General features: G+C 33.1%; 1 protein-coding gene across 4 annotated transcripts in view; it reads right to left on the bottom strand.

The window, feature by feature from the left end:
• Window positions 1-26,175, bottom strand: part of N4BP2 (NEDD4 binding protein 2) — a 77,480-nt gene that overhangs the window by 26,895 nt on the left and 24,410 nt on the right. For all 4 annotated transcript variants that reach the window (XM_081061640.1, XM_081061643.1, XM_081061642.1 and 1 more), the window contains 9 exons: window positions 23,284-23,408; window positions 19,705-19,793; window positions 15,654-15,730; window positions 11,299-11,454; window positions 7,295-9,666; window positions 6,581-6,666; window positions 6,007-6,052; window positions 4,155-4,339; window positions 1,043-1,161 (listed from right to left, as the gene is read on the bottom strand). In XM_081061640.1, coding sequence (XP_080917766.1) covers window positions 1,043-1,161; window positions 4,155-4,339; window positions 6,007-6,052; window positions 6,581-6,666; window positions 7,295-9,666; window positions 11,299-11,454; window positions 15,654-15,730; window positions 19,705-19,793; window positions 23,284-23,408 — 3,255 coding nt within the window. The remainder of the gene's footprint in view (window positions 1-1,042; window positions 1,162-4,154; window positions 4,340-6,006; window positions 6,053-6,580; window positions 6,667-7,294; window positions 9,667-11,298; window positions 11,455-15,653; window positions 15,731-19,704; window positions 19,794-23,283; window positions 23,409-26,175) is intronic.

Genomic DNA, 26,175 nt, shown 5'->3' on the forward strand with positions numbered 1-26,175 from the left:
CAATAAAGGAAAAGATTTTCTGATAAAACATAAGAAGTAAAACAAGTATATGACCAAAGAGACTATACTGGGTTAATAGATAAATATCATAGCAGGAAAGATAATTATAATCTATAACAGACAAAGATTACTATACATAATATATAAAGAGCTCCCACATATCTAGAAAAAAATATAAACAACCAAAAGGAAAGCAGGAAAAAAGTAACTAAGTAATTAATAGACAAATAAATGAATGAAAACAGAATTCAACCTAGTAATCAGGAAAATAAAAATTTAAATAACAATGAAATATTTTTCCCATCAGATTGGCAGGCATTTCTAAGAGTATTTTTTTAATTTTTAAAAATTTATTTTTTTAATTACCATTGACATACAAAAGATTCTTATTATCCAGCGCAGGTTACATCCTCAGTGCATATAACTAATAGAGAAAGTATCTATCAAAGGACATTTGGCATTAGCTATAAAATTTTAAATGCACACACTCTGAACCAGCAATTTCACTTTTAAGAGCTAGTCTACAATAGTATTCACCCATGTACCCAAAATTGTATATTCAATGATGCTCAGTACAACGTAGTTTCCAATTTTTCTCATAGTCAAAAAGTTCCTAAATAGAAGCCCATTTAAATAAATGACAGTAATTTAATAAATCACTTTAAGAATACCATGGAATACTCTGTAGATTTTTAAAAGAGCAGATCACTAAGTATAAATAGGAAAAATAAATACCAGCAAAACTACAAAACAGTTCATAAAACACGACATCTTTTTTAGTGAAATACATATTTGTATGCAGATACAAAAACAAAGAGGTACACGTACATGTACACACATTAGTATGTACAACTGCTATGAGAAAAAAATGGAAGCATATGAACCAATTGCCAGAAATTGCTTACTTTTTACATTGTGCACATTGTATTAACTAATTTATAATAATATACCTATATTATTTTTGTTATCAGAAAAATATTAAAATGTATGATATGACATAGTGTGACAGCACAGTAGAAACTACAATCGTTCTAGCACTCACTTGTGGTCCTTGAAAATGTCCACCAGAAAATTTTGGTTAATGGCTGGAAATATCTTAAAGAGCTGCTTCTCCTTTAGTTTAGTGGCACAATCTTTTTCAAACATAAAGGGCTCTCTTTTCTAAAACAAAAAGATAAAAATCATACTTAAAATGGAATTTATAATATTATGCTGGTCCAAAAGCATGGTTATTTTGTTGCAAAAAGACTAATAATTTAAAAGCAATCACAGACTTTCTTCACTGATTAAAGGCTAAAATTAGTAATATAAGTATTTTGTACTACTTATTTATATCCCATTTTTACAAAGTATTTGAAGCTGTTCATAAATATATACACATATACACACAATCACACATATACAGATATAAGTGTGTATGTGTATATAAATATATACATACATACTCACATATACACACCAACACATTCAATTTATATTATATAAAAAAGGATGAAGAGATATATATGAATAAATAAACAGGATATAAATAAATGAAGAAGTCAGAGAATAGAAAAAATAAAGGTAAGAATACAGGATATAAAGCTAGCAAGTAAAATTAGTATATAAATGCATGCCACAAAATCCTGTATAATTGCTAAAGGTGGGCCACAAATTCAGTTCTGACCTTCTTAGTGGCCAAAGCAAAGGGGGAAACAAAGATTCTCAGTGTCCATAAAATAAAAACAAACCAGTTGCTCAGGAGAAGTACAGCTTTTTCTGGTACTGAGACCTGAGAGAAATTTCTCCCATGGGTCCTCATAAAAGGGACACTGTGTGATGCTGTGAACAACGTCCTCAAAAACATATTCTCCTCAATGGGCAGAAACTACAATGTACAAATAAGTTGCAAATTCAGGTTGACAGAAAATCTTAAAATTCACAATTTTTTAAAATTTCAAACATTTACTTCAAAATAACTGTATGAGAATTGTTACTAATTGTTATTTTTTTCACAAGTCATATTTGGAGCTGTTCAAACTGCCAAACCAGAAGAACTTTTATAAAATGTGCTGTTTTAATCCTAACCTAGGGTTATGGTAAACATTCTGATAGTGATTTCTAACTCTAAGACAATTTGCTGACATTGTGATATAACTAAATAATACTTTTGTTTGCTACAAAGATCCTAATGTCTGAAAAATAACTTATCAGATTTCAAAGGTGACTCTGAAAATTCCTAAAAATAAAAATTATATAAATCTAGGACAATCCTAGAATAGTTATTGGTTTTGAACCCTAACCATATTTAGGCCATTTATAACACCAACTAACAATAAAAGAGGAACCACAATAGGTGACCACCTGACCAGTAAAAGACTCGTAAAGTTCAACACATTACACATTATAAAAGTGACAGACATAGCCACCTCAAGAATTAAAAATATTTCATGTTTTATTTAAAATATGCATTACGATCTGAACTTACAAAAAAATTCAGCGATCAGATTTACTAGCAAACTACCAGGTCATACAATTTCTAAATTTCAAATTCAAAAAACTAAAACTTATGACCTTAATCATCTTAAAATTAATTATTTTATTTACGTATTTTGCCTAAAGCTTATTTTAATATTCTTTGCTTTAAAAAAACACAAAGTATTTTTCTCCTTTGGGGACAGAGCGCGGAGAAAGCATAAAGAAATTCTCTTACTGAAGGTCTGCCTAAGGGGGAATCCTTGGGACTAAAAGAATACAGTTTCTATTACCCAACCCATAGAAAAACAAGCAAAATCACTGACAGAAAAAAAAGTGCATTAAGTTGGGAAGTCAAAGAAGCTCATTTGTTTATTAATTTACTGAGAGATTAACAGGCAGGTTAGAACTGTAAAGATAAGTTTCAGTAGTGGAAAACGGCATTTCAACAAAAATGTCATATCGTTTGGGCATAAGTTCTAGGCTTTCCCAATTTTTTTAAAAAAAATCCATTTTTCCAATTTGTTATATATATAAAGAGGATGTTTGAAATACTAATTATAAGATCCTACTGAAGAGATTGTTCCTTGAATTATACAGAGGGTGCCAAAAAAATGTATACACATTTTAAGAAAGTAAAGCTGTATTAAAATTGTAATACTCAATATATACCGATATCAAAAGATGAATACGAGTCATGTTTGACTTCTGCAATTACAAGAGGTGCTCAAAGTGGTTACCATCAGCGTCCAGACACTTCTGATTACGACGAGCTACTGCTTGAGCAACATTGACCAAGGTGTTCACTTGGGTACATTTTTTTTTGGCACCCCTGGTATAAACATGCAAAGATGGGAATGGTAGCATAGTTCCAATTTAACCAGAAAATAAATATTAAGGTGGAGGAATCCCATCATTGCCCTTATGCCCCAATTCTACGTATTTCAGCCAAAATAAAGGTGTCCCTTTGAGCAGACAAATGAGTAAAAAAGAAAGTAAAAATGTCTTACTAAGAGTTATTTTTTTTTTACTTGAGAATTGGACTAAATAACCTTTAAAGTCTTTTTTCCTTATTAATTTTAAATTCTGTAATACAACTTTTCAGAATTTCAAAAAAGGCTAAGAAGAAATGCAAAAGGAATCAAATTCACTATGGCTTCATATAATTAGATATATGGAATAATGAACAGAAATAGATAAAGTTCAAAGTAAAGTTTCTGTTTGAACTTGTTTAATTGAAAAGTTAGATAAGAGTATTTAATTTTTAAATTCAAATTGTTAAATTTCTAAAATTTTCTCCAAATAATTTTGTTTCAAAGATGGATACTTCTTTAATAACAACAAAAACATTCTTATTGCTAATTTATGAATGAAATTATCTTTAAATGAAAGATTTTGTTTCTAGAATTAAAAAAATTACATAAATGTTAAAAGCTAAGAAATATGCAGCTCAATCACCTGAAAAACTAAATCTAAAACAACAGACTAGTTTACCGTTATAGAATATCAACTAATTTCCAGAAGCAAAAACCTCCAATTTAAACTGTGTTTAAAACATTTTTCAATTTTAACATTGAGTTAATCAGGTTAAAAGAAGATTCCAGACTAGGAAATATATAATCAAATGAAAATCACAAAGTAAACATACACGATCAACCTAGAGTCAGAGACAAAGGCTTAATATTTATACTAACTCATACCAAATCGTGTTTTTCCTGTAAGGCAATTTCTTCTGACATTATTTCTCTGAGAGAAACTTTTTTAGTTTGAGTATTCCAATGATCGATTTCAGATGCTGCTAAAGTCTTCAGTAACTTTTTGCCTGTTCTCTGAGATGATTTTTGTTCAGTATTATCAAGACCAATATGCCCAAGCAGGGAAGGATCTATAAAAGCAGTATAAATAGTGTCAGACCCTCAACGAAAAATGTACAAATTCAGTATTATACCCTCTGTTACATCTACCTCAGAAAAACCCAAGAAATATGGTTTTTCACTTTTCACTTATAATGCAACTCTCAAGTTTCAAAATACATCTTTACATAAGTGCAAGCAAGAAATGACATGCAAATGTAGGAATATTTCAAATGAGCAATGATCTGGGTATCATGGTAAATCAACTCAATTCTTCCCCCTCTTTTTCATATCACATCGACACACAGAAAATAGTGACACATGTATACACCAGTAAACAAAGAAGTGGCAGCCAGCTCGAAGTGACCACCTAGATCAGCTCTGGTCAGCTCTGCCCAGCCACTGCAAGGACTGAAAGGATCAGTATTTTGGCAAACCCACTGGAGGCACACAATAAAAAGTGAGCAAATGATATTCAACATAAGGAACTGAACATTCTAAGAAGTTCACAATAACAAGATTTAATGTGCAACACATCTCTAAGGGATATCAACACATTCTGATACATTCCTTTGCTTTTCAGGAGAAGGGGGGAAAATAACCCAGCAGATACTATCATTCACATAACTCCCACGCCCCTGGGTATGTCCAGCTCTCAAACACCTTAAGCTCTCGAAGCTACCTTAGGAGCACAGGTCTGAACTAAATCACTTCCCAAGAATCTTCAACCTGCTGCAGTCCCAGTGTGGAGTAAAGAAAACAAGTATATGTAGGAATTCATGAACAAAAGGAAGGCCCTTATGAATAGGTCTTCCAACCTGCACTAATCACTGAGGACAATATTATCTAAGAGAAGTCTTCTGGAATCAAATATTTTCAATTTGGCAGATGTACCAAAAAAGCAGGCTGACTTTTGTGCTCTAGTAATACGAACATTAATAAAACTTTAGAATAACCAAGTTTTTTGAATCAATTTTGAATAACCTATATTTCTTAATATTTCAGTGATGCTCTCAAACACATGAACACTTGACTGCTCTCAAAATAGAACAGATTTCTTTCATTCAGAGCAAAATCTTAACAGGAAACACCTTGACTATATGTCTTATATTAGCATATCTTATGTGTTCCACAGCACTTGTGAAAGCTAAATAGTATTATAGGGTATTTTTTTCTTCTCTATGAAAATAAAATAAAACATACTTTTGAAAGAACTTTTATCTGCAAATCAAAATGCTTAGGTAACATATTTTGTGGGAGTGTTAGTTAGGACAAGGGTTTCAAGGTCTGGGCTGTTTTTACTAAATGCTTTCTTGCTAAATGTTAAAATGAAGCACAGTATTTTGCAGATGCAGCAGTAACCAGGATGAGTTTGACAAGAACCCAACCAGATAAGTGTACACAGCTACAAAGAAATCAGCATGTAATTGACCAAACAGTGCAAGTGCATGCAAACAATGGCTAAGCCTCCCTTCCAGGAGACAGAGCTTTGGATGAGAATCCCTTCTCATTTTCTTGCTGCAAGTAAACAAAACTATCTAATGACAACCACATCTCATTCTTGAATAGAACACCCCAAGGGACGAACCCCTTGAGTTTGGTAACAGAAGAATATTTAAAATAAGTTAAAATTCATACACATACACACACGTTTCATTATCAAAACAAGATCATTACAAGTAAAAACATGTCCTTTTACCTCGCATAAACTTGCCACAGGAAACCTCTTCTTGTCTTTGTCTCTCCTAAACACAAATGCAGAGCAGGATTAACAAAGAAGGATGCTTTAGAAAACAAAATTATATTATTTTTCTTTAGAAATCATCTCTCCTTGTAAAATTATTAATCGTTCGTGTTAAAATCTAAGTAAAACAAAATAGATAAATAAAATCATAAATTATGAGTACATCCACATATTTTTTCCACTTATTGAGCTCTAATGCTATTTTTTGTTTGTTTGGGTTTTTTTACTGTTTTTGAAAATTAATCACTACTGCAAGTCTTAAATTTAGGGAGTAAAAGCTATGGTATTTTTTTTTCCCTTAAAAGATCAATATATTGAGCTCGATCGATCATTAACTATATAATTTAGTCAGTCTAGAAATAATCTAAAGTACTGGAAAGAGGAAAAAAATCAGTAATTTGTTAAGTGGTAAAAGTTCATTCTCAAAGTCAACATGCAATAAAACTCTTTCCTGTAACAGTATATTTTATTGAAGGAAAATGAAAAAATAGACACAAAGAAGCTCTTTATAAAAAAGAATCCTACCAACCATTATAGATTCTTTCCATTTCTCATGAATCACTTTAGCCAGATTCAGATCTATATGAACCACACAATCCTCAACTGTTAGAGACCCTTGTAAGGGGAAAGAAGAAAATACACTCATTACTCATTATACATTTATAGAAAACGTACTCAACTACTTTATGCATCATGATACTAACTTGTATTATTAACTACTAACCTATGTTTCTTGTTCTAAATCTCTTGGAATATTTTTGTTTATGCACTATATCATTGTTTTCACACTTCTTGGCTGACGCAATTATACAATGCTTCATATATTTAAGTTATTCATGTCCATTAGTCTAAATAAATTTAATTTATTCATTAGTCAAGACTTTGTTTGTAAGTTTGTTCTAAGTAAGTTTGTTCTAAGAAATATATCTTGCCTTAAATGTATCTGGAATAGCACCAAAGATTCAAAAAGGTTCATCTGTGTAAATAAGTAAGAGGTAAATACCAGAGGAAACTTGATACACACACACGCACATTATGGACACAAACTCTATATAAATACTCTAGTTCTTCAAATTATATTTTCAAAAATCCTCTCCAAACATGTTGTGTCAAAAATAAGGTCGGCAACACAGATTACTTTTACATCTCAGTTAACATATAAAATAACTTTAAATTGAAATAGAACTCTCTATATTCTATTTACATAAAAACACACATATAGGTAAATTTACTTTTTCCTTACCTGAATCAATACCAACAGGGCCAAATAATTCATTGAGCTGAAAAGCCAGTTCAGGGGGTAATGCCAGTTCCAGACAGTCTATGGTCAGAGATTTGGCCATCACTGGCGTGGGATTCAACATCTCAGTTTTGTCGTCTTCACTACCTCCAGCTGACAAAGTATTCCCTGCCATTAGAATATTTTCCATTTCCTGTTCATCTTCATTCATGAATTCTTCCATGTTTGGAAATTTCACATAATCCTTTGGAAGACTTTCATTTTTCTTTATTTCAAAAGAGTCAGTAAAATAAATTTCTTCATTTAATTCAAGATCTGAAGTGCTCGATACAGAGTTTAAAATATCAGGTAAGTTCAAAGAATGAATACTATCTCCAATTTCTGTAACTTCTAGATTCTTCTCCACTTCACTCACATCTTGAACAGTAGTAGGTTTTAATGTACCTGAAAAAGACTGGTTAATGTTATATAAACCTGAAAGTTCTGCCTGACTCTTAGGAAGTGTTTCATTAGTATTTTTCAGATCTACAGTGCCATGAGGAAACACACTTGTTATTAATCCAGGTTTTTCAGTAGTTATAGCTCTTATTTCTGCCTGCTCTGAGTTTCCCTTTTCGGAATCACTGGTAGACTGTACATTAGTGTTAGTGGTAACAACTGCATGGCTAAATTCTGGCACAGAAGAATTAGAACACTCTAAGGTTCCTCTTTGGCTAATAATTTCCTTCAAATTCAATCCCAGAGAAAATGGCCCAGTTTGTGCTTCATCATATGATTTTTGGATATTTTCAAATTCAGTATCCTCACATAATTTAGTTTCAGAATCCAACAAAAGGCTTGTGGCCCAAATAATATCTTTGTTACACCTCTCATATAAGTCTTTAAGGGCTTCTAATGAAAAGGATCCAAATAGTTTACAAAGAATGTTAAGATTTTCAGATTCATCAGCACTGGTAAGCTCACTTTCTTCAACAAATGTGCTCTTATCATACATTACCCTATACGGAATTGTTTCTTGAACATCTAATTTTGAGTTAATACTGAAATCTTTTGGTTTAAATCCATCTAATCTTCCTATCAATACTCTCATAGAATCTGAAACACTAATTTTATTCTTTTCTATTTTCCATAAGAGAGCAAAATCCTGTGGTTCAGTCTGTGTACATATGTTTACTTCTATTCCAGGGACTTCTTTAGGCCTTCCTTCTGGAAATTCAGCTAAAGTTTGTGGTTCTACTACTCCAGGAATAGTTGGAGCACTATTGGTAAAAACAAAAGACAATGTGTGCTGCCCATGGTTCTTTTCACTGGGACAAGTCTTATTCTCACAGGTCATTTCACCGGATCGCATTTCAGAACTTCCTAAAGTACAGCTACCCAACGTTTTTAGGTCTTCAGGGCTTGTGCCCCAACAGGCCTCATGTGCTGTGGATAAGGATATTTCACTCATATTGTCATTAGTTCCAAATTCTAGGTTGGGTTCATTTAAGCCAACCTTTGGCACTCTTGATCTGTGCTCTCTCTGAGCTAAAGAATCAGATAAAGGCCAGTCTCCCACAATGTTGAATGAGTTTTCGGTATTTTTATAAGAATCATAGTTACAGCTACTGAAAGATTCTGAAGCATCACACTGTGACCTGTCATCCTCTTCATTTTCATGTGGAGATCCTCGTTGCTGGATATGATCTCTATTCATAGAGAGACTGTTATCTAATACTTTGTGTGATGGTAGGCGATTATACGTGTCACTTTGTACAGATAAAGCTTTTTCAGTTTTTCGGTTCCTTTTTGTCCTCTGACCAATAGTCTTATCAACTGGCCAATCACCAACAAAATTTGATAGCTCATGTTGTGGGCACTTTTCCAAAGTTGATTTGCTTTTTTGTTTTCCAAAGGTGTTTTTCTTTACCATTGCGCTTTCTTCCAATATTTCTTCAGGTGAAGAGTTTTCATTTTGAAGTGGTATAGTATTTGAAAGATCACAGACTTCCTGATTATTATCACCATAGCTAATGCTAGGTGACACTCCTTCTATGAAACTATCTGCATCAGTTTTACTATACTCTTTTTCAGAAATCATTTCTATTTGCTCTTCTTTTTCACTTTTGTCTGTTACTCGTGCTCTGCTTTCAGAATCAGAAAAATACATTTCTGGAACTTTCTGAATGAAAGCACTCTGAATGTTAGGATTCGTATCACTTATTTCTTTTCTTCCTTTGTTTAAATATGCATCAGGAAGACATGTGCCATTCTCAGGTAACATAGTTTCTTTGGTCACTTCAAGTTTCTTCTCTTCAATGAACTCTAAGTGCTTCAAAGATGAGGATAAAACATTTTCTTCTTTTTCAGAGGTAATATCTTCATTGTCTCTTGGGCTGTAAGATTTTTTTTTAAGTATTATAAGGAAGTCTCTTAATGTTACCATTAATATTATGATTTAAATTAAAGAAGCATTTAACTGAAATACAGGGCATTTAACTGAAAGAGCACTTAACATTTATTTATTCTAAAAAGTACAGAAAAAAACTACATTAAAATTATAAAAGCTAATCTTGATCTTTCCTTAATACACTATGGAGTTCCTTTGTAACTCCAACATCTAGCGTAACTACGCTTGGCATACAGGAAGCATCAAAACTTTTTTTGAATTGAATAAAAAGCATGAGATTTTCGGGTGAGGTGTTTCTTATGCATAAATATTAAAGTTAAGTTTCTAAATTTGTTTCCAGATGAGGACACTCCATCCTTGGCTTCTTTCCTACCTATTTAAGCTTAATATATGTGAAACTAAGTATGCCTCTATACCACCTATCCGTCATTTGCTACAGAGGAAAACGCTTAAGCTTCATTTACAAAGTCAGAGTCAACTAACTTGATATGTACAATTAAGAGAAATGAGAGAAAGGGAGGAGAGCTCTCATTTGAGATGTCGCTTATTAAATTTTTAAAAAATATCTGCGATGTTAATTTCAGACTCAGGGCACTTTTACCTAATCACTACACTTTCAACTTCAATGCCTTTTCCTTATTCAGTTTGTCAACTAATCTTCCTTCCTTTCTTTCTTTATTCCAGGTACTCTCAGAGCCCCACCTCTCTCATGAAGCATTTCTCCAAAATCACATCTAGCACTGAGTTTTCTATATGCCAGATGCTATTCTAAGTTCCTTAAGTGTGAATTCATAATCCTTATGAGATCCTTACGAGCAAAGTATTATTATTGCCATTTTAGAAATGAAGAGATGAAGTATAGAGAGATTTTTATAAAGTTACAGATTACAAAACTTTGGGATTTGAAGCCAGAAAATAGAGCTCAAGAGCCCATGCTCTTCACCACTATGCAACACCGCTCTTCAATGTAAGGGCATTTATACATTTTCTCTTCCCAACTCCCAATTGCTTTTTAATAGAGCTTCTCCATCCCTTACTGTCACAAAACAGGGAGATTCAGACCTCTCTATATATTTAAGGTTCTTCTTTACTCATTTATTACATTGTTTACATGTCCTAAATGTTTAACAGAATCAGTACTATCCTGGATTGCAAATTTTCAAAAGGCTATGACTTTTATTACTTAGTAAAACTATATCATTAATAATTAAATTTTACAAGACTAGCTTGAAAGAGTATTTTTACTAATACCTAAGGAAATTAAGTGATGTGACTTATGCAAAACAATATAGAGGAGATAAGGTAACTGATAAGTACTAGAATAGCAGGAAGTTACATAATGAAGACAGGAGTATTCATAGTATAAACATGGACCCGCAAAACCCTGAGGACAATGAAAAAAACTCCCATGTCATCAGTCATATAAACTTTTACTTCTTTTGCTAATCATATACATCCTGCTTCAGGTAAGACTACATATAAAGCCCTACAAGTAACAAATATCTAATCTACCTTATTTTTAAAGTTATTTGACAGTGATTTCACAAGATCCAAAATTATCACATTTTTAAAAATTAAGTTTCCAATTGAATGTTAGTACATAGGAACTTTAACCTACCTAGAACTTCTGTCCTCACAAGAATATGCACACAACTCAATGCGTTCAATTTTTTCTGGAACTGAAGAACTCATGATTATTGGCACTGAAACAAAACGTTGATAGTGTTCCGACATTCTTGTTATTTTTTCTTTGCTTATCCCATGAATATTACGCCTATTTCAGGGGAGAAAAGGATAGAAGGAATATTGGTAATTAAGTTTTAAAAAAAAGTCAGAACATATCATGTCAAGAAAAACAATAATATATTTCTAACAAAAATGTCAAAACTGGTTTATTTTAATTAACAATATATGCTATTTGAATCTAATTTTCATTTTATTTAGGATGACTTAAATTACTATTTTCTTAATTGTTCCATATAATCTTTTCTAAACACTTTAGCAACTTGGGAAAAAATGACCAGACCCTAATAACTTTAAGAGAAATTATTCTCAAGCTCTGAAAAAAAAACAAAAAATCTCATAAGAATATGACCATTGTTTCAGGCTTTAATTAGTTTTAAATAGCAAGTAAAAAAATTCCCCTACAAAGGCTTTTACTTATGACAGTATGGCAGGACTAGAACAAAGGGTCCTCCTGTTGCAATAAAACTAAATCCTAAGTGAATTAAAGCAAACATATATTTTAATATTTTAAGTTCAAGCAAAGAAAAAAAAATTCCTAGTACCTGAAGTCTCTGGATGTCCAAATATGAAGTTTGTTATATTTGTGCTTTTACTCATGATGGCTTATTTTTTGTGTGTGTTTTTCTTCATTAGTTTACATCTAGTGGAACCTAATATATGGGAATCTTTAGGCCTTAAAGTAGGGATGCTTTCATTCATACAGCATCTGAATTTCCATCTTCCAGGAGGCCCAATGGTATGCTTTATTCCCTCAAGGGTCCTGTCTTAATGAAAACATCTCAGTTGCAACTCTTCTATCTCAGGATGGACCGAGGCTTAGTGTCTGGATCCCAGGGTTATTATTAGCATTTGCCACCTGGCAAGTTTGGCTTTCATATATACCTACCTCGATCTTGTCTGGGTTCAGATCACAGAGAAGCAAAGAGATAGAAAATATGAAAGATAAGTTAAGGGACATAGACATAGAGGACAGAGCAAAAAGGTCTAATGTCTAAAGGTCTATATGTCTAATCCACGTCCCAGAAAGAGAAAAGAGAGTAAATGAGACAGAAGCAATTTAAAGAAAAATAGCTGAGAATTTTCCAGAACTGATGAAAGAAATCACCCTGATCTCAGAAGTCCAACAAATCCCAAACAAGATAAATAATAAGAAACCCACAACTAGAAACATAGTAATGAAATTATCATTCACCAAAGATAAAGAGATGATACTAAAAGCAACCAGAAATTTAAAAAACATAAAACAAAAAACTAGTCGTCTACAATGAAACCAACTATTAGAATTATAGCTGACTTAACAAAAATGGAAGTCAGAAGAGAATCACAAACTGTCGATCTCGAATATATACAACCATCAAAAGTATCTTAAAAGAATAAGGGCAATAAAACATAGTTCAGGTATTGAAAAAAAAAAAGTTTGACATGAAGCAGGCCTACACTGTAAAGGAAATCCTAAAAGATAAATGTTAGGCAGAAGGAAATTCCCAGATGAAAGGTCTATGATGAAAGAAAAATTAAGCACAAAGCAATAACTACATGAGTGAAAACAAACACTATCTATACATTCTGGACAATCACAGCATGTAAGTTGGAAGGGAAGTTACGCGTCAGAGTTAAAATGTTTAAAAGTCCTTGTATTTGTGAGGAGGAAAGTGAAGAAAATGGTTTACCTTTAAAGTCCACATAGTAAAAATTTTAATATAACCATTACAAAAATACAAATAGTATATAATTTCCAAATTAGCAAAGAAGGAAAAAATGAGTCAGAAGAGTTGCATTCAATTAAAAAAAATCCAAAATAAGGCATGATCGGAGACAAAAATTCAAATACATAATTTTCTGGGACAGGAAAAAAAAAAATCCCAGAAAAGGTGAGATACATAGAAAACACACAGAATTGGACAGTAAGAAACAAGACCAATTATATGAATAATCAAAATAACTGTAAAAGAACTCAGCTTATGAGTTAAAAGCCGAAGATGAATAGAATGCATTTTTTAAAACTCAGCCATACTGGTTACAAGAGATACACCTACACATAAAGATAATGAAAGGCTGAAAGTATGAAAAAAGAAATAACACTCAAATACTAACTAAAAGGAAGCTGGTGTAGTACTAGTAGTATTAGACAAATTAGACTTTATAATAAAAATTAATATTAAGGATAAGAGAAATCACTAGACAAGGATAAAATGTTCAATTAATTAGAGTGATATAAAAATCTTAAACTTTTATGCACTTCAAAAAATATCCTCAGAATATATAAGTGAAAATAGGCAGAATTTTAAGGAGAAACTGACATATTCAACACAATACAGGAAGATTTCAACACACTACCCACTTAGATTTCCTCACCTTTCTCTTAAACATTAATCAAACATTTTTTAAAAAATAAAGCTATAGGAGATGTGAGCAACAGAATTAACAAGCATGATTTAATGACATTAACACAATATAACCAGTATATATTCTTATCAAGCAAACATGAAACATTTATTAAAAATTTGACAATGAACTAAGCCATAAAAAATGTCTTTAAAAATATCAGGGAATTAGCATCACACAAACTGCACAATCTTACCTACTGCAGGTAAGTTGAAAACCAGTTTTAAAAAAAAATAAAGTTAAAAACCATCTGTTCAGAAATTTAAAAGCATAGTTCTAAATAACCCAAGGGTTAAAGACTAAAGTTAATCATAATATAAATTAGAAAATAAGTAATTTTAAAAAGTATTATATTAATATATTAAAGTTCTGGGAGAAGCTAACATAGTATCGCACCCAGGAAAATTATAACAACAAATCCTATTAGAAAATGACCTAAACTTTCAGGTAAAGATTTTTTAGACTAAAAGAATAAACAAAGGTATTTTTTTCTTGAAAAAGCAAAGAACGTATAATAAGACAGAAGTAGACAAGATTAAATATGAAACAAACTTACAACAAAAAGATCAACAAAGCAAAGAGTTATTTGAAAAGGCTAATAAAAAAAGAAGATACACATAAACATACTAGGATAAAAAGGGGAAGGTAAGTATGACGCAGCAGAGATGTAAAAGGTAAGAGAGTACTATACTTATTAAGCATTAATAAATTTGAAAACTTTTGTGTAATGGAAAAATTTCAACTAAATCTTCTCAGAAAGAAAAGAACCAGATCCAGACAGTTTCATCAGTAAATTCTATCATTCAAACTTACATAAATTCATAAAAGAGGAAAAGAAGAAACACTTCCCAACTAACTTTATAAACCTAAAACCATGATACCAAAGCCAGGCAAGGCAGGGCAAGGAAGAAAAACTTGTAGGTCAATCTCACTCTTTTATACAGATAACGTATTAAAAGAATCAAAGGGATATAGTACTGATACATGCTACAACATGGATGAACCCTGAAACGTTATGCTAAGTTAAGATTCCAGGCACAAAAGGCCACATATGACTCCATTTATATGCAAACTCCAGAATATTCAAATCCATAAAGAAAAGCGGATTAGTGGCTGTCAGGGAAGGGGGGAATTGGGAGTGACTTATGGTAGGTTCGCGGTTTCTTTTTAAAGTGATGGTTGCACAACATTGTGAATACATTAAAATTAGGTTGTCCTTTACTTAGCATAGAAATTAGTTAAAATTACCAACAAGAAAGTACCCTGACCAAAATTAAGTTATGGCTATCTCTGAGGAAGTATAGAGCACAAAGAAAAACACATTGTATGTCCATGTCCTCAGTAACATTTTTATTCAAGTCAAACAATCAAATAAAGAATGGTAGGAAGGGTAGGGAGGGAGGCTGAAATACCTGGACAACGGGACATTTGGTACCTTTTTATCTATTTATAACTCCTCACTTTCTTCCAGTATTCTAAGTCACTAGGCAGCTACAATAATTTGTTCCTCCCAGTAGCACATGGTTCAGGTATGCCAAACCTAGGGTCTGTTCTAGTTTCAGATATTGACATTATATTATTAAGTAATAAAGTACGGACTATGTAAGACAATTGGAATTTTTCTGTTAGTTAACTCAATTTTGGAACAAAAAGATACAAATTCATAAACTGAAAAAAATGGTCTATAGGCAATACAAAATTTGTTATCAAATTTTAAATAGCAAAGTTGCAATCTAATCCATTTTGTTTCATTCATTATTCATAAGGGGGAAAAAAATCTAGATAGACTTTCTATCACTATCATGAAATAAAAATATATGTTAGATACTCTCCAAGTCATACCTTGCAAGTTCCTTTGGTTTGAACTTCCACCATGTGTCCGGTTCCCGGAAAAGGACTTTATATTTATGTTTTTGAGACTACATACAAAAAAGACAAAAGCATTTAAAAATAATTACTTTTATGAAATTGAATTCAGTATATCCAAATTCATAGCACGTTAAAACTAAAAGAACCTAAAAGATTATCTAATCTTGAGAAAGTGTGTTAAACTGGTAAATTAATCTCTTTGACCCAGCAATTAACTTTTAGAAATTTATGCTACTGATGAAATACTTACGTAAGAGTGTGAATATATATACACACCAGAATACCCAGTTCACCATTATTTGTAACAGCACAAAAAAAGCAAACAACTCAGTAGCTTATGGACTAGCTAAATAAAGGAATGAGCAACCATACAATGAAAATATACGGTAATTTTTAAAATTTTGTATGTATTAATGAGAAAACATCCTTAATATAAATTGCTAAGAAATTTTCAGCTGGGTAAAAAGAAATTACACATTTGCACATGTATAGAAATCTTCTGGAAATATTCTCAAAAACACTATTAGAAGTATCTACCTCAAGGGAGAAAGATTTTAGAACATCATTTTTAGGGTTTGACATTTTTATGTATGACTTTTATAATTTTAAAGCTATTTTAAATAATATCTCATTTTATTTCTCAAAACTCTAATACGACTATAATCTAAAAAGCCAAGCCCTAGACTTATGCACTAGATTCATCTCCTCTCCATTTCAAGGATAATTTCAGTAATTTTCCCCTTTCTGAGGCATCACTAATTTTTCCCTCCTTCCTGAATCAATCCCATCACATTCAGTTACTTTTGCCATCTTACTCTTAACCCCACCTCCCCTGCCAGCTATCTCTCCATTTTCCTGTCCCCCTTTTACAAAAAATGTCTCAAAATTATTATATTCTGTCTCTAATTCCTCTCCTTCTAGCCCCTCTTAAACCCACTCACAATGGCTACTCCACTGAAACTGGGCATCAAAACCATGAATTACTTCCACATTGAAAAAAATGCTATGGTTAATTCTGCACTCTTTTACTTGACCTTCAGCTGCATCTATCACATTTCATCATCTCTTCTTACACTTTTCATTGCACCCCACTGCTCTTCCTCCTATCCCACTGCATGGGTGTTCAGTCTTTTTTGCTGGTCCCTCTTTTTCACCTAGACCTCTTCTCACAGTAGGATGAATGCCCCAGACTTAGTCCTTGGTCCTCTACTCTTGATCTACACTCATTTTCTCAGTAGTATCACTCCATTCACTGGCATTAAATATTATATCATCCATATGGTAATGACTCTCTAACTGTATCGTTGGCCCAAAACTCACTCTTGAACTCCAAACTCGTAGATCCAACTACTCGTTCCAATTACCTATGTTTAAATTTAACATAGTCAAATCTAAACTTTTTGAAATCCATTATCCTACACCCACCACAAATCCCATCATATGACTGTTTTTGGAAACAGGGCCTGTAGGGAGGTAAATGAGGTCATAATGTTGGGGCCCTGATCTGATAGGATTTGTGTCTTATAAAAAGAGACAGCGGAGAACTCAGTCTCTATACTATGTGAGAACACAGCAAGATGGTGGCCATTTGGAAGCCAGGAAGAGAACTCTCACCAGAAACCAACCCCGCTGGACCTTAACCTGGGACTTCTAATCTCCAGAACTGTGAGAAAATAAGCCAATCTGTGGTATTTTGTTATGGCAGCCTGAGCTGATCAATATAACTTCCATGTCACTCAAGGTAAAATCCAAAGTACTTAAGTGATCTATGAGCTCGCTCATAATCTGCCCTACCATCTTCCCAACCACAATTACAACTCTGACCTCAACTCCTACTACTGATCCCCTCAGTTTTATGACAAGCTGCCAAAAGTGGTCACTGCTACTATTGACAGAAAAGCCCAAACGTCAACCCAGGAAAAGTAGGAAGTTATATAACATCCTGTAATGAGCGTATTCACTTCCATGTCCTCACCTCAGCACCAAATTTCATACAAATTATTCCAGGCCTAGCAACAGCCTGGTCTCTAATTACCTAATAGGTGTCATGCAGTTCTTAGGATCAAGGTTAACTATAAATGCACACACAGGATAAAAAAAAAGGGAGAGAGAAACTATGAATTTAAAGACCTTTTTAATTCCTACATCAATAGGCAAATCTTAACATGTTATACTAACTGAGAGGATTCTGACTTATATCAAGTTCTATGCTAGCCCACAGGGAAGATATATATATTTAAAGCAAAGTGACAGTTTTGTCAGTTGCCACTAAGCATACTTGACTGCTCCTTATTGAACCCCAACTCACTACCTAGCTACTTTTGTAAATGATATTCAAGATAGGAATAGTTATCTCCAATCTATTCCACTCCCCCACAGCTTTCTTTATCTCTCTACCAAAGAAGCAAAATGTGATCTTCCTTCTCCACGGTAATTCCTGTTACCTAAAAAATGAGTTTGGCACTCTATGACAAGCAGGAGTCCTTTATACTTCTAAGTAGCGTTGGGAAGAGCCAAGGAATCAATGCTGAAAAAACAGCTTTATATATAAGAAAAAAGGGAAAGGAAAACATAGAAGCCCAAAGGCTAAATGAAAAATCACAAACATAATAATTTGGGGTTTTCTTTGTTCTGTAAGCAGGAAAACAAAGTGTTAAAGAACTTTCTAAGATGATAGTAGGAAGCTAAGGAAAACCTACAGAGAAGTCAAGTAAGGTTAATGGGGAAAGCGTGCCCCTGTGGTGACTATATTAGTCTAGAAATTAGGAACTCTTTAAGGCCAGAAAGCAAACCAAATTTCAGTTCCCAATACACTAAAAACGAGTCTTTTTGTTTCCTCTACTCCCCTGCACAAAAGTAAAATCTCCTTTGTTTTCAAAGGACACATAATTTTCTTCAGAAAGATGAGGAATCAGACCTGCAAAATAGCACAAGAGCATTAGGCACAGCAAAGGGGATGTGTTGGCTAGATGTGTTGAAGACATAAAAGAGGAAATACTATTAATTCACTAAAGAAGCATAAATTGAGCTCTCATCTGCTGCCCATGTGCTAATCTTGAGGGAATAAACCAAACAATACCCCATACTCACAAAAGCTTCATTCATCAATTTACTCAAGGAAAATATATTTACTACATGCCAATCATAGTGCTACACCCTGAAGATTCAATGATGAATAAAACAACGATCCTACCCTCACGAATATATACAGAGGGTGCCAAAAAAATGTATACACATTTTAAAAAGAAAAAAACTGTATTAAAATTATAATACTCAACATATACCTATAACAAAAGATGAATACAAGTCATGTGTATACATTTTTTTGAGCACCCCCGGTAGATGACCTAGAGCCAAATGTAGCCCATCAGCCAGTATTTGTACAGACTAGAAGCTAAGAATAGTTTATATATCCTTAAAGTTTTGTTTAAAAAGAAAAGAAAAAAGGACATGCAATATACTGTATGTGGCCCCCAAAATCTAAAACATTTACTATCTGGTGTTTTATAGGAAATACTTAGCCAACCCATGGCCTACTGATAAAAGCAGTGTGCTTAACACTATGACAGAAGTAAGCCAGGGTGGCATTAAAGCAGAAAGATTGCCCAACTCAGCTTTTTAGTAAGTTAATGTATGCTAACTTCCTGGAAAAGGTGACATCAAAGCTGGGCAAAAAAGGAAGCTGGCAAATTGGGAGAAATGAGAATAGTTGAATTTATAGAATTCTGAATTTCTCAAAATAGCAAAATTTCAAAAGAAATTTGGGGAATAACAAAGAACCACCAAATTTTGATCCTGCCAAGTAAGAGCAGTAAGAAATAAATATTTGAATCCCTGGACGTAAAACCCAAAAAAATTTAGCTTTATAGAAAAACTATCCCTGTTTTTCTCATTTTGTTGAAGACCAGAGAAAGTTCAGTTATAGACCGTCCAAGGACACTTTGCTTGAGATTCACTTATGTAATTAACATCCCCAGTAATTTCAAACCCATTATTATAGACTTATGACAATTATAGTACAAACCAAAGCAACATATGGCTTCATTTCCCATGCCTGTAGGTTTGTATTATCTATTATTATAGGAGATACCTTCTTCTCAAATGCTTCTTTTGCTGAAAAACACAAACAGAAAATAATTTTTAACAATAATATTAAGTGTTGCCTTGATATTTTAAAAATTTGATCTTTTCATACTTTGAAAATCACAGTATATGTTAATTTTACTCACAGCTCTACTTCTAAATAGCACTTATGAGTATATGAAAAATTAAAGTACAAGTAAATATTGAATAATAATTTGAATAATACTAAATAAATACTAAAGTTATAATCAGAGAAAATCTATATGATCTAAGTTTTATGTGTATGTTACATATATAAACAGCACAAATGAAAAAAAAAAGTTATCAAAAACAGTATCATGCTAAAAGCAACAGGGTATCCTGGATAACATCCTGGAACAGAAAAGGACTTTTGTAAAAAAACTAAAATCCAAATAAAGTCTGGAGTTTAATAGTAATGTACCTGAGATACTATGATATATAATTAGAAATATATATTTGGTCTTCATCCTGTTCCTAGCACAGAGCTTCTAAAACCCTTAGAATTTCCCAAGTGTTGAGAGCTTAAAGATATTTCTTACTTTAATAAAGTGACTTTTGGACAGGACCTATGGCTTTGGGGTTGTTTTTCAGTGCTAACCTAATGATTACAAGGATGGAACTTTCAGCCTCACCCCAAGACTGCAGGGGAGGGGAGAGGGGATGAAGACTGAGTTCAGTTGTCAATGATTTAATCAATCACGCCTATGTAACAAAGCCTCCATAGAAAACCAAAAGGAGAGGGTTTGGAGAACTTTCAGGTTGGTAAACAAGTGGCGGTGCACACCTGGACTGAAGGTCACGGAAGCCCCACCCCTCTCCCCGTACCTTGTGTGCACCTCTTCCATCCGGCTGTTCCTGAGTTATCTCCTTTTATAATAAATCAGTAATCTTGTGAGTAAACAAAGCTTTCCTGACTTCTGTCCTGATTTCTTCCCTGACTTCTGTCCTTGGACGGGAATCAATCGAACCCAAGGAAGGGGTCACTGGAACCTCCAGTTTGTAGCCCATGAGTCAAAAGCAGGTTTATGACTGACATTTAAAGTAAAGGGCGGTCTTGTGGGACTGGGCGCTTTACCTGTGGAATCTGATTCTATCTCTAGGTAGATAGTGTCAGACTTGTCCTAGAATTGCTTGTTGGTGTGGGGAAGCCTCCACACATTGCAATTGGGTCTAGGAAACTTTTTCAGTACCAATATTAATTTCTTAGTCTTGACAAACGTACCATGGTTATATAAGATGTTAATATTAGGGGAAAATGGGTGAGGGGTATATAGGAACTCTATACTGCCTTTGCAACTTCTCCATACATCTAAAATTATTCCAAAACAAAGTTTAAAAACAAACAAAAAATATAAACACCAAAAAAAACAAGACGTAATTATTGAAGTAAACATTATTATATACTGTTGTGCAACAGATTTTCTTATAAAACTACCTTTTTTCCAAGAAATTAAACAATTCAGAAAATTAATAATGAGCCATAATAAATAAGCCTTATAAGAAAATTATTTGGAAGTTTTAAAAGTTTTGTATACTCTCTCACAACTCAATAATAAAAAGACAAATAATCCAATTTAAAAACAGCAAAACTTGAACAGTTTTCCAAAGATAAACAAATGGCCAATAAGCACACAAAAAGATTCTCAACATCATTAGCTATCAGGGAAAAGCAAATCAAAACCACAATGAGATATCATTTCACAACCACCATTACAGCTATAATCAAAATGTCAGAAAATGATAACAAGTGTTGGTGAAGATGTGGAGAAGTTGGAACCCTCACAAACTACTAGTGGGAATGTAAAATTGTGCAGTTGCTTTATAGAACAGCTTGGCAGTTCCTAAAATGTTAGACATAGACACGTATGTTCACAGCAACATTATTCATAATAGCCAAAAGGTGAAAAACAACCCAAATGTTCATTAACTAGTGAATGGATGAATAAAATATGGCATATCTATAGGATGGAATATTACTTAGCCATAAAAAGAAATGAGGTACTGACACATGCTACAACATGGATGAATGTTGAAAACATTATGCTAAATGAAAGACACCATTCACAAAAGACCACATAGTATATGATTCCATTTATATAAAATATCCAGAATAGGCAAACCTATAGAGACGGAAAGTAGTTTGGTAATTGCCAAGGAGAGGTTGAAGAGAAACGAGGAGTGACTGTTAATTAATACAGGATCTTTTTAAGGTGATAAAAATGTTCTAAAATTGATTGTGGTGATGGTTGTACAACTCTATACTAAAAACAATGTGAATTATTTCTCAATAAAGCTGTTTAAAAAAGAATTCTGCCTATAAATTTAATACTATTATTGCTGTGGTTGTTGCTATAGTAAGGGCATGTTGAACCATTGCTAAGCATTTTTCATTCTGATTTAACTTTAACAACAGTCCTGGGGGTTAACTATTATTATGTCCTTTCACAGATGAAGGCTGGGCTTGGAATATAAATAACTTGCACAAGATCGCAGTGAGTAACTGGCAAATCCAAGATTGCTCTTTACCATATCATATAGTTTCCTTTATTTTTAGTTGTGTTGACTTTTTTTTCCATATTCCTGAATTCTCACTTTAATATTTAGTTCAAGAAGGAATACAGAAAATTTAAACAATGTCTGAAGACAGTAAACTCAAGAATCACCTTCACAGTGCATGTATCATGAATGGGTAAGTAAAATATTGTCTATATGTCTTAATAAGAATTCCCCATTCGAAATCCAAACTATTCACATAACTAAACACTTACTGATAAAACCATCTTCAGTGAATAGGCAGTTGCACTAATAAAGATTTTAATGTTTTACCTATGATCTCCCTGCAGATTCAGTTTGAGGAGAGCCATTTTTACTCTTACATTAACTTCCATAAAAATTATGCCAACCTAGGGAAAACTAGTGGTTAACAATGTAAATTCCATTTTAGGAACAGGAACCAGAGCATACCAGATAGCTATACCTATCTTGAGTTATTCTGAAACCCAAGTAGAAAACACGATTTATTTCTGACAAGATCCCCATTGATTAAATGAAACTTAAACACGACGTGCAGTGTTCTAAGCATTTTACAAAAATTAACTCTAATCCTCATAACAGCTCTGAGGAGATAAGACTACCTCTTTTACCTCTTATTATATAACATTAAGATGTGTTATAATTTTATGTATACGTTATATAGTTATATAAATTAAAGCTAATTATAACTAAAAGCTACATGTCTCTCAAAACACAAATACTAAGAAAATGTTTTCTGGGGTCAACCCGGTGGCTCAGGTGGTTGGAGCAGTATGCTCCTAACGCTGAGGTCGCAAGGCTCATAATACCAGCAGGGGCCAGGGAGCTGTGTCCTACACAACTAGACTAAGGAACAACGGCTTGAACCGGAGTAGTAGGTGGGGAGGCGGGAGAAGGGGGCGGGGGGGAGAAAATGGTTTCTTTATATTACTTTTAATATTCTCTGGAATCGGATATTTATTCTTACCACGATTCTGGTTCCATTCATGTGCTTCTCCTAAATACTTTACATCAAACTGATACTGTCCATTTATGTAAAAATAATCATCAGTACTAAGAATGACTCCACTCGGATTGTCCTCTTGCAAAGTCCTGTGAATGACAAATGGAATTATTTTCATTAATTTTTCTTCTAAATTCTCTCTCCTAACTTTTACAAGGTCATAATCCCAATAAAAAATTCAAGTATTATTATTTAAAAGCATGAGAACATGGTCATATTCAAATAAATCATACTGGGAATCCTCTAAGCAGAAGTTTAACTCTCAATACAACTGACCTAAGATAAGTCTATTTTTCTTTATGTAAATTATTTCAGAAAACATTTTTAATGTTATAAAGTCATTCATCATCAGCTATAATACAAAGGTTTGAAAATTAACAAATTTTTTTTAATTAAATTTATTGGGGTGACAATTAACAAATTTTTAATTATCAAGAAAACCTGGTAACTGAAAATGCTTCAGAATCTCACCACTCACAGGCATCCCCCTAATCTGGTCACTTGATACACACTGATCTACTTCACCTCCTCTAGTGCAAGGTCTCTTCAAGGTAGGCAAGTACCTTGATATTCAACAGATCTTCAAAAGTAGATGAAGCTCTTTGTATATTGCTGTAAATTAAGTGAGTATGCAAAAACACCCAATATAAAATGTTAACAGACTATTAATTTAATCTGTAAAATTATACATAGTTAAGATAGTTTTGGGGGGTTTTTTTGGACATCTCTCTTTCTTGATTTTGGAATTTATCTTCTATTTAACTGAGGTACATGTAAAAACGAAACAAACAGAATCTACGAAAATAACAATGCTACTATTCTTGACCATTTGTAAAATATCATTATTTATCCTCTCCTCCTAAAATATGTATAAACATATCTAAAGCTAAAACATATCTTTTGAATTTAATTTTTATTAGTGTCTACTACTAAGTGCCAGGCACTGTTTTAAGCACTGAGCCTACATGAGTGAACAAAAACAGTAAACATTCTTGCATTCATGGAGCTTACATTCTAGTGAATGCTCACTTGATCACACCACCTTCTGAGATTCCTACATTTATCCTCTTTTATCTCTTTAAGTTTCCCCTTCCCTGACACTTCCTCTTTTCCCTTTAAACATGAATATCTCAGCTATCTTTAAAATTTTTCACCACACTTTAAGTATACCTTTCAACTATTACCCAGCTGCTCTCCTTCCTTTAACTGCTTTACTATCAAGGTTTCCTTTACCCTTTGTCCTCTACCTTCACAGTGAAACAAAATTGTTTTTAAGACATTTATTCATGACCTTCTTTCCAATAAATACAAAAGCCTTTTTTCACCCCATTTTCCTTGGGCTTGCACACTAATTTAACACTGTGGACCATTCTCTCTTAGAAAACTCAGCTTCTATGTCTCTGAACTTCCTGGCTATTTCCCTCTATTCATTCAAAAAAACATAAGTAAGTTCCTACTTTGTGACAAGCACTTCTTTCTCTTCCCATTTTCTAACTGTAGCTGCCTCTGGCTGTAAGGCCCCTGAAACCTAGTTCTTCAAATCTGTGTCACATTTTGATTACCTTTTAAGGTATCGCCTTTTGTTCCAATCTCTATCACAAAATATAATATCATGAATGACTGCAATATACATAATATAAAGTTGAAGTGATTTATTTTTGTTATTAAGCCAATGAGGAAGAGCCTATAATATGTCTACAGAAGAACATGCTTATAAGTCTATAAGCAGAATATGTGGAAATTTACTGGGAGATAAATCTGGACAAAGAAAGCATATCAAAAATCAACTGAAAATGAGCTCATCAACGACATTCTCAAGTATATACCTACATAGTCACTAAGACTAGATACAACCAGGATCAAATAAGAAAGACCCAGTTAAGAATAGAAGAGGGAATCGAACTGGCAGCCTTCGGCGTTAGGAGCACGGACCCTGCAACTATCAATGGCAGCCAGACCTGAAGCTGAGCTGCGCCCTCCACAACCAACATTGAAAGGACAACAACTTGATTTGGAAAAAGTCCTGGAAGTACACACTGTTCCCCAATCAAGTCCTGTTCCCCTTCCCCAATAAAAATCTTTAAAAAAAAAAAAGAAAAAAGAAAAAAATAGAAGAGGGCAAAGAGTTAAAATCTGAGGAAAACAAAAGAACTGGCAAATAAAATATGTATAAATCTTCTGGAAGTTGAACACTGAGAAGCATGGGAAATACTTTGAAAAACAATGCTCTTTAACAAGTGCCACTGAAAACACAACAAAGTTGCCTCGAACCCTGACTCCAGTCTCTCAAACCAAGGCACCCGCAATCCACCTTAACTACAAAAGGTACACAGATGGATATAGAAGATACAATAATTGAGGGCACCATATTTTGCAACAAATAAATCACTGAAAATTTGAAGTTCTCTGACTAACAGTGACTCCTTTTATTCTTTCTTCAAATCATACATTTCTAAAACCATTGTTTAACATGCTACAATCCAAAATTTCCAACTACCGGTAGAATTCTTATATTTAAGACTTCCTTGAATTCAAAATCAATTATGGCTCTTTAACTCCAATCAAAGATGAACTCCTCTTTCCCTCCACTCAAATAGTTTTCTTTCACATAAAGCTGTTTCTGTTGATTTCACAAACTCACAATCTTGGAATCATCTCTAATTTTTTCTTCTGTTCTGTCTCCCTCAAATTATCAAATTATCTAAGATGAAAAATTCAATAAAAATGGTGAAAAAATAGTGAGATGAGCCATAAAGTCAGAAAACAATTAGTAAAATGAACACTTTAGGGGTTACTAAACATCTCTATTCAGCAAAAGCACATATTCATATTCTCTGCTATAAATGTTCAGGTTCA

This window comes from Rhinolophus hipposideros (genome assembly GCF_964194185.1).
Source record: "Rhinolophus hipposideros genome assembly, chromosome: 1".
Classification (NCBI taxonomy): domain Eukaryota; kingdom Metazoa; phylum Chordata; class Mammalia; order Chiroptera; family Rhinolophidae; genus Rhinolophus; species Rhinolophus hipposideros.